The sequence below is a fragment of the Canis lupus genome, chromosome 24 (assembly GCF_048164855.1).
Source record: "Canis lupus baileyi chromosome 24, mCanLup2.hap1, whole genome shotgun sequence".
Lineage (NCBI taxonomy): Eukaryota > Metazoa > Chordata > Mammalia > Carnivora > Canidae > Canis > Canis lupus.
Genome location: NC_132861.1, coordinates 19,866,143 through 19,879,622, shown reverse-complemented (window position 1 = coordinate 19,879,622; position 13,480 = coordinate 19,866,143). Strand labels below are relative to the sequence as shown.

Here is a 13,480-nt window from a genome sequence, read left to right as displayed (position 1 = left end):
CGAAGGGCTGTCCGTCAGGCGCGGGCCACGCCCCCCGGCGTTGCCGTTCCACTCCCCCCTCCGCCGGCGCTCGGCCCTCGGCCGCGTCCCCTCCCCTCCTTACCCCCGCCTCCCTCCCCGCCCCCACCCCCGGGTCCGTCAGGGTCAGGCAGCCCGAGTTACGCTGCCCGCTGCCCGCTGCCCCAGCCGCCGGCTCGCTCCCTGGGGGTCCGGGGTGCCCTCCAGGGCCCGGGACGGCCCGACACCGGGGCCGTGGCCGCCTACCCTGACTCGGGCCTGGGCGCCCGGGCCCCTGGAGCCGCTCCCAGCGACCCTGCCTGAGGAGAGACGCGGCCTCGATGTCCTCGGCGCCCTCCCTGTCCAGTGCGTGACGCCCCCCGGGAGGGCCGCGCCCGGGCAGGGGCCGCAGCGAGGCACGGCGGGAGGTCGGGGCAGCGCGCGCAGGGGGTTCCCGCGTGCGCTGAGGGGGTGGGAGCACCTCCACCGTCGCCTCAGCCCGTGGGGAATTGTCCCCCCACCTCCCGTCACGGCTGTAGGAGGAGACGACGTCCTCCATTTTGTCGGGACTGCTGTGGGAACTTGGGACCAATTCAAAACCAAAGCCCGTGGGGCTGGGAAACTTGGCCCCGCGAAGCCCCAACTGGGCTCCGCCATTCGGCCGAGGGCACAGCCCCTGATTCCAGCGTGTGCGTCCGAGGGGCCCCTGGGGCGGGCGCCACAGGGCACACACCCAGACGCCGCTCCCCGCCTGCATCCACCAAGATGGAGGAAGCTGCGGGCTCCCCGGGAGCGGGGCTCCCGCCTGTCGGAGGGGCCGCGGCCTCCCCTCGGCGTGTCCTCCCGCGCTGCCGTCGTCCTCCTGCGCAGCCTCGTTCGGTGGCCCTCCCCAGCCTCTACCCAGCCTCCCCACGGCCTCCACCGTCTCCTGGTCCTCAACCGTGGATGGAGACTCCACTCCGCGGTCGGCCCTATCGCTTCGCCCCGCCGGGGCTGCCCGGGTGCGGGGAGTCGAGCGGAGGTGCGGGGCGTCGCGCCGGGGCCCGACGCGGGCGTGCCCGGGGCGCCACATCCACCGTGGGGCTCCTCTTTGTTCACCGTCTACACCTACGTCTTCGGCGCACGTCATGGTGCTGTACGATCTCCAAGATCCCAGCCAAGAGGGCAGGGAGGCCTCTTCCGTCTCACCCTGGCGGTGGCTGGCGGGACTGCAGCCGCTGGCGGGGGACAAATGGGGGACGAGGTAGACTTGTCACTCGCCGGGTTATCTCGCGCCGCTGCCTGTTAAAAAGTACACGTGCGATGGCACCGCGGAAAGGGCAACGCGGTGGTGACGAACCTGAGGTTTTTAATGAACTAGTCAACTTCTCGTAAAAACTGATGTCACACAGTTGTAGATGACACGGAGCGTCATCTAGTAGAGATTCATTCAATCCATGACCATCCTTCAACCTGACTTGCTATTTTGTAATTAAATAATTTAGGATGCTGTAAGGTCCAAATAAAAATGTGACACTGGTAAATAACAAAACAATGTTGATTATGGATCTTTTGATAAAGACTTACTCCTTATGGAAAAGCAAATAGAAATTGTGACTAAGTATGCTTCCTACAGCCAGATGGCTGTCTTTTAATCTTTATCATCAGTAATAAGTTATTTAAATTCTCTCACTCTTACTAGCTGCTCTATTGCACAGCGTGGATACAAAATATTTCTGTCATTATGGAAAGTTCTGAAGGAAATTACTGCATTCATCTTAAATATTATTTGAGGAGTGGGGAAAAAGACTGAAAAACCAGCCATCTTAAGCTTTTCAATCATCTTTCTTTCCTGATGTCATTGCCTAAAATACACTTTTGTCTTGTTGCCTGTGGTTTAAAATAAGCATGAATTCCCTCAGTCTCTTTTCTCACCCATACCTCACCCCCACAAATATTTTTTGTTTGTTTGTTTAAGATTTTATTTATTCATGAGAGACGCCCAAAGGCAGAGACATAGGCAGGGGGAAAAGCAGGCTTCCTACAGGTAGCCATGCTGGACTCATCCCTGAACTCAGGGATCATGCCCTGAGCCAAAAGTCAGAAGCTTAAACTCTGAACCACCCTGGCATCCCTACATTAAAGACTTTTATAAAGAACTTTTTTTTCAAAAAAAAAAAAAGAAGAATTTTTTTCTTAATATACCACTGAGATAGTTGGGAATTAATAATATGAATTAATAATAATAAAAGTTAAAATTTATCAAGTATTTATTGTGTTAAAAGTGCAATTCTAACTAGTATCTGTAATAACTCATTAAATCCTACCAAAATGGTCTTAAAATATCTTTATTAATCCATATTTTATTATTACCCACATTTAAAAGATGTTGAAACTGAGAGTTACAAGTAACTTGCCTATGATCATACAGTTAGCTGGTGATAAAGATAAAACACAGGCAATTTGGCACTAGAGAATGTACCTTTAGTCACAATGTTTGCCTGTGAACATTAAATCAAACCAAAAGATCAGTAATTAGGGGCACCTGGATGGCTCAGTCAAGCCTCCAACTCATGATTTTGGCTCAGATCATGATCTCAGGGTTCCAGGTCAAGACCCACAAAGGGCCCTTCACTGGCCATAAAGCCTGCTTAAGATTCTCTCTCTCCCTCTCCCTGTACCCCTTTCTGCTCTCCCCTAAAAAATTTAAATAAATAAAACAAAAATTTTAAAGATCAATATTGGGACACCTGGGTGGCTCAGCAGTTGGGGGCCTGCCTTTGGCTCAGCTCTTGATCCTGGGATAGGATCAAGTCCGGCATTGGGCTCCCTGTGAGGAGCCTGCTTCTCCCTCTGCCTATGTCTCTGCCTCTCTCTCTGTGTGTCTCTCATGAAAAATAAATAAAATCTTAAAAAAAAAAAAACCCAGTTATTACACACAGAAAAACTCCAAGTGGTCTGTATGATAACAGAATTAAGATTATATAAATTCTGTTTGTTCTTTACAATGACTGTGTTATCATTTATTTATTTGTTTTTAAATATTTTATTTATTTTTTTTGACAGAGAGCACAAGCAGGGGAAGCAGCAGACAAAGGAAGTGGGAGAAGCTCATCGGGGAGCCTGACATCGGGCTTAACCCCAGGACCCTGGAATCAGGACCTGAGCAGAAGGCAGACTCTCAACCAACTGAGATTCTCAGGTGCCCCTCCTCATTTATTTATAATCTGCTGTTTAAATGAAGTAATATGTGTCCCAAGAGTTATAGACCTGAACTGCACATGAAGCAAGCTCTAATGATTTAGAATTATTATAAACTTGCTCTCAAAACAGAGATGTGTAAGTAAGTTTATGTGTATTGCAGAGTGATAGTTATATTGGGAGTTTTCTGAATTAACCTCTGTGTAAAATAGTGTTAAATGATACGCAGGAACACCTGGGTGGCCTAGTGGTTGAACGTCTGTCTTAGGCTCAGGGCATGATCTCGGACTTCCAGGATTGAGTCCCAGTTCCGGCTCCCGGCGAGGAGCCTGCTTCTCCCTTTGCTTATGACTGTGCCTCTTCTCTGTATCTCTCATGAATAAATAAAGTCTTTAAAAAAATAAAATAAATGATATGCAATACAACATGATAATTTGGAGTTTACAAGTTTATTAATACTCAACAGTACCTGAAATAGTTATTCTATACCTAGACCAACAAAAGATAATTGTAAGAAGTATTTTACCACTGACATTATTTAAAATTGCTTGAACATAGTGATAATAAAAAGCAGACTAATTCTTAGATTTTATCATTGTCTTTAAATTCCTTACTAATACTCCAACTCCCAATTAATGACTTCCATGTTGTTGTAAATATTTTTAATATAAAAAGAATGTCTATTTATGATAATAAATGGCAATGGCATGATGTAGAATATATATTTGTATATACATTTTGCATATACGTATATACATACTTGTATGTATTTTTATATATACATACATATATTGTATGTATATACGTGTATGCAAAATAATGGGCATATTTTAACCAACCAAGTAAGAAGGTACAACTGTCATATACATACATGTACCTAATATGTACCATTTATAGTAGATTAAAGGTTGCCCTCCTCAAAATATATGTTCATCCAGAACCTTTAAAAGTAATCTCATTCACAAAAAAAGGTCTTTGCACATCTACTTAAGGATCTTGATATGAGTTCATCTTGGATGAAAGTGTACCCTAAATACAGTGACAACTGCCCAATAACAAATGAAAATTCACAAAGGAAAAGTGCATGTGAAGACAGAAGCAGAGACTAACTAGGGTTATGCTGCCACAATCTAGGGATTCCTGGAGGAACCAGAAGCTTGAAAAGGCAAGAAATCTAGAGTTTTGAAGGAAGCATGGCCCTGCTGACAACTTGATTTCAGAATTCTGATTTCTAGAACTCTGAAAGATTAAAATTATATTGTTTTAAGCCATCAAGTTTGAGGTAATTTGTTATGATATCTCTAAGAAACAAATATATAGCTACAATATAGCTAAAAAGCAAAACAAGGAAATGGAGTAAGAATTAGAAAAATCAATGACACGTTTTGCTTAAAGAGTTTAACATACCTACTCTCAGGAAGTGATAGATCAAGGAGATTAAAAAATAAGATGAGATAAAAAAGATATGAACAAATATGTGTATATATATACACATATATAATTAATAATTATGCAATTAGCAAGTAGAAAATAGACATTCTTTTTATATTAAAAATATTTACAATAGGTTAGATTTGTCCCTAAAGTAACCTTAATGAATTCTAAAAATCAATATCATATAGACCATGTTCTCTAACCATTATTTAATAATAATCAGGATCAATAACAAATATGTGTATTTATATATATATATATACATATGGAGAATTATGCAATTAGCAAGTAGAAAATAGATAACCTTTTTATTTTTTTTATTATTTTTTTAAAGATTTTATTTATTTATTTACTAGAAAGAGAGAAAGGCAGAGACACAGGCAGAGGGAGAAGCAGGCTCCATGCAGGAAGCCTGACGTGGGACTCGATCCCAGGTACGCAGGATCATGCCCTGGGCTGAAGGTGGCGCTAAACCGCTGAGCCACCGGGGCTGCCCAGACATCCTTCTTATATTGAAAATATTTGCAGGGATCCCTGGGTGGCGCAGCGGTTTGGCGCCTGCCTTTGGCCAGGGCGCGGTCCTGGAGACCCGGGATTGAGTCCCACGTCGGGCTCCCGGTGCATGGAGCCTGCTTCTCCCTCTGCCTGTGTCTCTGCCTCTCTCTCTCTCTCTCTCTCTGTGTGTGACTATCATAAATAAGTAAAAATTTAAAAAAAAGAAAATATTTACAATAGATCAGATTTGTCCCTAAAGTAACCGTAATGAATTCTAAAAATCAATATTACATAGACCATGTTCTCCAACCATTATCTAATAATAATCAAGATCAATAACAAAATTAACAAGTCCTAGAAGCTTCAAAACTAAGCAAATGATTACTAAATAACTTTGGGTAAAATGAAATTATAAAGAAAATGAAGAAATACTTAAGAATGAAATGGTAATAAGGGACACCTGGGTGGCTCAGTTGGTTGAGCAACCAACTCTTGATTTCAGCTCAGGTCATGTTCTTGGGGTTTTGAGATCAACCATTGCATGGGACTGTGCACTCAGCAGGAAGTCCGCTTGGGATAAGAATCTTTCCCTCTCCCTCTGCCTCTCCCTTTACCTATCCCCATGCTTCAGTGCTCTCTTTCTCTCAGATGAATATTCATTTGAGAAAGAGAGAGCAGAAGAGCATGAGCAATGGAAGGGGCAAATGGAGAGAAAGAAGCAGACTCCATGCTAACCATGGAGCCTGATGCAGGGCCCAATCCCAGGACCCTGGGATCATGACCAGAGCAGAAGGCAGAAGCTTAACTACCTGAGCCATTTGAAAATTATATTTAATAAATAAATAAATAAATAAATAAATAAATAAATAAATAAATAAATAAAATGGTGATAAGAATACAAAATGTCAAAATATGTGAGAAAGACCCAAAGCAGAAATAGTGTGAGGTTGTACATTAAAATGTATTTATCAGGAATATTTTCCTCTTCAAAATCTTCCCGTCTTCACAACTACCGTGTTGCAAAGCCACTTCCACATTTTTAAGAATTTATAACATTATCACCCCCTTCCAGGTGCCAAAATCTTGATTCATATTTATCTTTAATCTGGTTTGGTGATTTATTAACTTATCCTTAATTAATACCTTCCTTTTCATTTTTTTCCATTTGTTCTGTTGATCTTTTCAACTTACTAACTTAAACATTCCACTGAATACTCTTAGTAGAAATCTAGACTATAAGGACACTATTAGTAAGGGATAAGAAAGAAGGTAGAAACATGTTATTGTAGAGGCTGTAGGAAAAAAGTTATTTTTATATATTTCTACTGGCACAGTAAACCAACACATCAGAGAATTGGCAATATGGGTACAATCCCATAAAATTTACATTTTAAACAGAAATTGACTTCTAAGTATCTATCTCAAAGGTATACTAGCAAAATACTAAAAATATTAAAACAAGATTGTGACTATTTTACTTATACCAAAAAAAAAAAAAGGAAATAACCAAGTATCAATCAATCTATAGGGCACAGTTTTTTTTTAAGATTTTATTTTTTTATTAATGAGAGACACACACACACACACACAGAGAGAGAGAGAGAGAGAGAGGCAGAGACACAGGCAGAGGGAAAAGTAGGCTCCATGCGGGGAGCCCGATGTGGGACTCGATCCCAGGTCTCCAGGATCACGCCCTGGGCCATAGGCAATGCTAAACCACTGAGCCACCCTGGCTGCCTGAGTACAGTTTTTTAAATTATGGTACATTCAGGCACACTCTCCCCACCTCTTCATTTTTCACTTTTTGCCCTTTTGGAAGCTAGACATTAATAAGTAAGATATCAAAAAACAACTGCTTATATGAAAAAATTAGAGAGTGACCATGTAAGCCAAGAGGAAGGCTCATAAAAAATATGAAAAGACCTAAAGTGAACACCTCAGGTTGATCCTTGGCATACAGGCAGACTACAAAAGTCAAAAAACAATAACAATAACAAAACCCAGTACATCCTGGCAAAGGGGGAGAATCTAACTTCCAGTTACCATATGGTTAGATTGAATGTCCAACATACACCAAAAAATCACAAAACCCCAAAACAAAGAGGAAAGCAGAGACCACTCAAAGGAAAAAAATAAGTCAATTGACAAAATGGCAGCTATAGAAGAGAAAACTTTAAAACAATCATTTTAAGTACGGAATCTTGTCTCACATTTAGATCTTTCGTCCATTTTGAGTTTATCTTTGTGTATGGTGTAAGAGAATGGTCCAGTTTCATTCTTCTGCATGTGGATGTCCAATTTTCCCAGCACCATTTATTGAAGAGACTGTCTTTTTTCCAGTGGATAGTCTTTTCTCCTTTGTTGAATATTAGCTGACCATAAAGTTGAGGGTCCACTTCTGGATTCTCTATTCTGTTCCATTGATCTATGTGTCTGTTTTTGTGCCAGTACCACACTGTCTTGATGACCACAGCTTTGTAGTACAACCTGAAATCTGGCATTGTGATACCCCCAGCTATGGTTTTCTTTTTTAATATTCCCCTGGCTATTCGAGGTCTTTTCTGATTCCACATAAATCTTAAAATGATTTGTTCCAACTCTCTGAAGAAAGTCCATGGTATTTTGATAGGGATTGCATTAAATGTGTAAGTTGCCCGGGGTAGCATTGACATTTTCAGAATATTAATTCTTTCAATCCATGAGCATGGAATATTTTTCCATCTCTTTGTGTCTTCCTCAATTTCTTTCAGAAGGTCTGTAGTTTTTAGGGTATAGATCCTTTACCTCTTTGGTTAGGTTTATTCCTAGGTATCTTATGTTTGGGTGCAATTGTCAATGGGATTGATTCCTTAATTTCTCTTTCTTCAGTCTCATTGTTAGTGTATAGAAATGCCACTGACTTCTGGGCATTGATTTTGTATCCTGCCACACTGCCAAATTGCTGTAAGTATGATAAAAGAAGTAAAGGAAGATGTAAATAGTAAACAAAATAATGTGTGAACAACAATGTAACTATCAATAAAGAGATATACAATCTAAAAAGAAAGCCAAACAAATTCTGGAGCTAAAAAGTACAATATGGAATTGTAAATTTTGCTAGAGGAATTCGAAGGCAGATTTGAGGAGGCTGGAGATAGAATCAGTGAACTTGAAGATAGGACAATGGAATAATGGATGCTGAGAAACAGAAGAAAGATTAAAGAAAAGCAAATAGAGCCTAAAGGACCTATAAAACACCATCAAATACTGGCATATGCTTTGTGAGAGTCCCGGAAGGAAAAGAAAGAGAGGGACAGAGAAAGTATTTGAAGAAACAATGGCTGAAAGCTTCACCAATTTGATGAAAACATGAATATAAAAAAGATCAATGAACCCCAAGTAAAAAGAACTCAAAGAAATCTAAACTGGGATACATTATAATTAAACTTTTAAAAGACAAACACAAAACAAGAATTCTGAAAGCAGTAGTTAAGAAGTATATCATCACATATAGGGAATCCTTGTAGTAAGCCAATATGGTCAAAGTGCAAAAACAAAAAAACTGTCAGCCACAAATCCTATATCAGGGAAAACATTTATCCAAAAGTGGGAAAGAAATCAAGAAAGTCCCAGATAAACATAAGTTGAGAGTTCATGACCACTAGACTTGCCAAGCAAGAAATGCTCAAGAGAGTCCTTCACTGTGAAATAAGCAGACATTAGGCAATAACTCAAAGCTGTATAGAGAAAGATCTCAAAAAAGGTAAATACAAGGATGATTTAAAGGCTAGTGTTATTGTATACAAACCATTGTTTTGTTTTCTACCTGATTTAAAAGACTACTTACTACATTTCAGAAAAAATAAACAATTATTAGTGCAAATGCTGGTATTACTGGAGCTTTGGTTTGCAATTTTTAAAAATATTTTATTTATTTATTCATGAGAGACACGGAGAGGCAGAGACAGGCAGAGGGAGAAGCAGACTCCCAAGGGGGAACCTGATGGGACTTGACCCCAGGACCTCAGAATCATGACCTGAGCCAAAGGAAGATGCTCAACCACTGAGCCACCCAGGAGTCCCGGTTTGCAAACTTAAATGTTATTTTCTAAATCATTTAGAAGACTATGGAAAGACTTTCTGTGCTCATAGATTGGAAGAACAATACCGTTTAAATGTTTGTACTGGGGATCCCTGGGTGGTTCAGTGGTTTAGCGCCTGCCTTCCGCCCAGGGCGTGGTCCTGGAGTCCAGGGATCCAGTCCCACATCAGGCTCCCTACGTGGAGCCTGCTTCTCCCTCTGCCTGTGTCTCTGCCTCTCTCTCTGTGCGTCTCTCATGAATAAATAAATAAAATCTTAAAATAAAATAAATGTCTGTACTATCCAAAGCAGTCTACACATTTAATGCAATCCCTATCAAAATACCAACAGCATTTTTCACAGAGCTAGAACAATCTTTTTTTTTTTTTTTTAAGATTTTATATATTTATTCATGAGAGACACACACACACAGGGAGCCTGACATGGGACGCAATCCTGGATCTCCAGGATCAGGCTCCGGGCTGAAGGTGGCACTAAATTGCTGAGCCACCCAGGCTGCCCAAGCTAGAACAATCTTAAAATTTGTTTGGAACCACAAAAGAACCTGAATAGCCAAAGGAATCTTGAAAAGGAAAAGTAAAGCTGGAGGCATCATAGTTCTGAACATAAAGTTACATACATCACTACTAAAGCTGTAGTAATCAAAACAGTATGGTACTGAAACAAAAATAGACCCGTAGATCAACAAAACAGAATAGAAAAACTAGAAATAAACTCACAATTATATGGTCAATTAATCTTCAACAACAGGAAAGAATATTCAATGGGAAAAAGACTGTCTTCAACAAACATACCGGGAAAACTCAACAGCAATATGCAAAAGAATGAAACTGGACCACTTTCTTACACCATACAAACATACATTCAAAATGGATTAAAGACCTGATTGTGAGACCTGGAACCATAAAAATCCTAGAGGAGAACACAGGCAGTAATCTCTTTGACCTCAGCTCTAGCAACTTCTTTCTAGATGTCCTCTGAGGCAAGGTAAACAAAAGCAAAAATAAACTATTGGAACTTCATCAAAATAAAAAGCTTATGCACAGCAAAGGAAACAATCAACAAAACTAAAAGGCAATCTATGGAATGGGAGGAGATATTTGCAAATGACATATTCAATAAAGGGTTATATCCAAAATACTTAAAATACTTTAAAAACTCAACACCCCAAAAATGAATAATCCAATTAAGAAAGAAATTGGCAGAAGACATGAACAGAATTTCTCCAAAGAAGATATCCAGATAGCCAGCAGATGCATGAAAAGATGTTCAACATCACTCATCATCAGGGAAATGCAAATCAAAATTACAATGAGCTATCAGCTCATGCCTGTCAGAATGGCTAAAATCAACAACACAAGAAACAACAGATGTTATGAGGTTGTGGAGAAAGGAGACCCCTCTTGCACTGTTGGCAGGAATGCAAACTGGTACAGTCACTATGGAAAATAGTATGGAGAGGAGGATCCCTGGGTGGCTTAGCGGTGTAGTGCCTGCCTTTGGCCCAGGGCGTGATCCTGGAGTCCCAGGATAGAGTCCTACATCAGCCTTCCTGCGTGGAGCCTGCTTCTCCCTCTGCCTGTGTCTCTGCCTCTTTCTGTGTGTATCTCATGAATGAATAAATAAAATCTTTAAAAAAATTGCGGTAAACAAATTTAAAAAAAAGGAAAACAGTATGGAGGTTCCTCAAAAAGTTAAAAGTAGAACTATCCTACAATCCAGCAATCACACTACTAGGTATTTATCCAAAGAATACAAAAATACTGGGCAGCCCCGGTGGCTCAGCGGTTTAGCACCGCCTTCAGTCCAGGGCGTGATCCTGGAGACTGGGAATCGAGTCCAGCGTCGGGCTCCCTGCATGGAGCTTGCTTCTCCCTCTGCCTGTGTCTCTGCCTTTCTCTCTCTCTCTCTCTCTCTCTCTCTCTGTGTCTCTCATAAATAAATCTTAAAAAAAAAAAATACAAAAATACTGATTCAAAGTGATACATGCATCCCAATGTTTATTATAGCATTATCTAAAAAAGCCAAATTATGGAAAAATCCTGAGTGTCCACTGATTGATTAATGGAGAGAGAAGATGTGGTATATATATATGTATATATTGTGTATGTGTATATATCGTGTATGTACATACTGAATATATACAATGCAGTATTACTCAGCCATAAAAAAGAGTGAAATCTATGTGCAACGACACAAATGGAGCTGGAGTAATACGCTAAGCAAAATAATCAGAGAAAGATTTATATAGTTTGATGGACTGTCCATGTGGAAAAATACCATATGATTTCACTCATATGTGGAATTTAAGAAAGAAAACAAATGAGTGAAAGGGGGAAAAGAGAGAGAGTCCAACCAAGAAATAAACTCTTAACTATAGAGAAACTGATGGTTATTGGAAGAGAAATATGTGGAAAGATGGGTTAAATAGGTTATGGGGATTTAGGATTACTCTTATGATGACCACCAGGTGAAGTATTGAAATGCTGAATCACTGTATTGTACACCTGAAACTAATATATCTCTGTATATTAACTAATTGGAATTTAAATAAAAACACAAAAAATAATTTATGAGAATAATGTATTTTTTTAAGACTTTATTTATTTATTCACCAGAGACACAGAGAAACACAGAGAGACACAGAGAGAGGGAGACACAGGCAGAGGGAGAAGCAGGCTCCATACAGGGAGCCCGACATGGGACTCGATCCCGGAACTCCAAGATCACGCCTTGGGCCAAAGGCAGCCGCTAAACCACCGAGCCACTCAGGTGTCCCCGTGAGACTAATGCATTTTAAACAATTTTTAGTTTACGTTTTTGAGCAAACAATGGAGAATGTTGTTGTGACGTTGTGACAACAACTGAAAAGGGTGCGGATGAAGTTGTAGAGGAGCAGTTTCTGTACATTATTGAAGTTAAGCTAGTATAAATTCAAATTAGAGTGTTATAACTTAGAATGTTAATGTAATCCTCATGGAAACCACAAAGAAAATAACTATGGAATATACACAAAAAATGAGAAAGGAATTTTAACACTTCACTACATAAATTAAACAAAAAGAAAGCAGTAACACAGAAAGTGAAGGATAATAGTGCTATAGGACAAATATAAAACAAATAATACAATGACAGAATTCAGTCCCACTTTATCAGTAATTACATGTAAATGTAAATTCTTCACTCAAAAGACACAGATTGGCAGAATGGATAAAAACATATGCTATGCTTTCTATAACAGACTCATTTTAGGTTCAAAAACACAAAAAGGTTGAAAGTAAAAGGATGCAAAAAGATATTCCTTGCAGATGGTAAACAAAAGAGAGGAATGGCTAAACTCATATCAAAATAGACTGTAGGGAAAAAAAAAAAAAAAAAAAAAGACGATAGGGCAGCCCAGGTGGCTCAGCGGTTTAGCGCCGCCTTCAGTTCAGGGTGTGGTCCTGGAGACCTGGGATGGAGTCCCAGGTCAGGCTCCCTGCATGGAGCCTGCTTCTCCATCTTCCTGTGTCTCTGCCTCTCAATCTCTCTCTGTGTCTCACATGAATAAATAAATAAAATCTTTAAAAAATAGACTGTAAATACAAAATATACAGTAGAGATAAAGGATATTATATATAAATATGAGGTTCAGTACAGCAACAAGATTCAATAATTATCAAGATTTATGCACTGAGAGACCGTCCATCCAACTATATAAATCAGAAACTGACAAATTGGTAAGGAGAAATAGTTGCACAATAATAGTTAGAGACTTCAATACACTATTCACATTAATGTATAGAACAACCAGACCAAAAGTAAGTAGAGAAATACAGGCATATCTTGGAGATATTGTGGATTTGGTTCTGGATTACTGCGATAAAACAAATATTGCAATAAAATGAGTTAAATTAATTTTTTTGCTTACCAGTGCATATAAAAGTTATATTTACACTATACTGTAGATTATTAACTATGTTGGGGAATCCTAGGTAGCTCACTGGTTAAGTGGCTGCCTTTGGCCCGGGGCATGATCCTGGAGTCCCAGGATCAATTCCCACATCAGGCTCTCTGCATGGAGCCTGCTTCTCCCTCTGCCTCTCTCTCTCACTCTCTCTCTGTCTCTCATGAATAAATAAAATATTTTTAAAATATTATTATGCAATAGAATCATGCCTAAAAAACAATGTGCATACTTAATTTAAAAATACTGAAAACAAAACAAAACAAAAAAATACTGTATTGCTAAAAAATGCTAACCATTATCTGAGTTTTCAGAAAGTTGTAATATTTTTGCTGGTGGAGGGTCCC

General features: G+C 40.0%; 2 protein-coding genes across 10 annotated transcripts in view; one reads left to right on the top strand and one right to left on the bottom strand.

Moving 5' to 3' along the window:
* The window catches only part of LOC140615859 (zinc finger MYM-type protein 5-like), a 179,739-nt gene extending 178,541 nt beyond the window's left edge, over positions 1-1,198 (bottom strand). For 2 of the 9 annotated variants that reach the window (XM_072795871.1, XM_072795877.1), the window contains exon 1: positions 731-1,022. The gene's annotated coding sequence lies outside the window, so the exon portion shown is untranslated. Of the gene's footprint in view, positions 1-264; positions 355-730; positions 1,023-1,108 lie in introns of those variants that run through there. The other 7 variants (XM_072795870.1, XM_072795876.1, XM_072795859.1 and 4 more) reach the window with 6 other exon arrangements.
* Positions 1-13,480, top strand: part of LOC140616578 (uncharacterized) — a 43,949-nt gene that overhangs the window by 493 nt on the left and 29,976 nt on the right. Inside the window, exons 2-3 of the mRNA XM_072797191.1 lie at positions 226-1,240; positions 3,043-3,178. Of these exons, the coding sequence (XP_072653292.1) occupies positions 226-1,240; positions 3,043-3,178 (1,151 nt within the window). The remainder of the gene's footprint in view (positions 1-225; positions 1,241-3,042; positions 3,179-13,480) is intronic.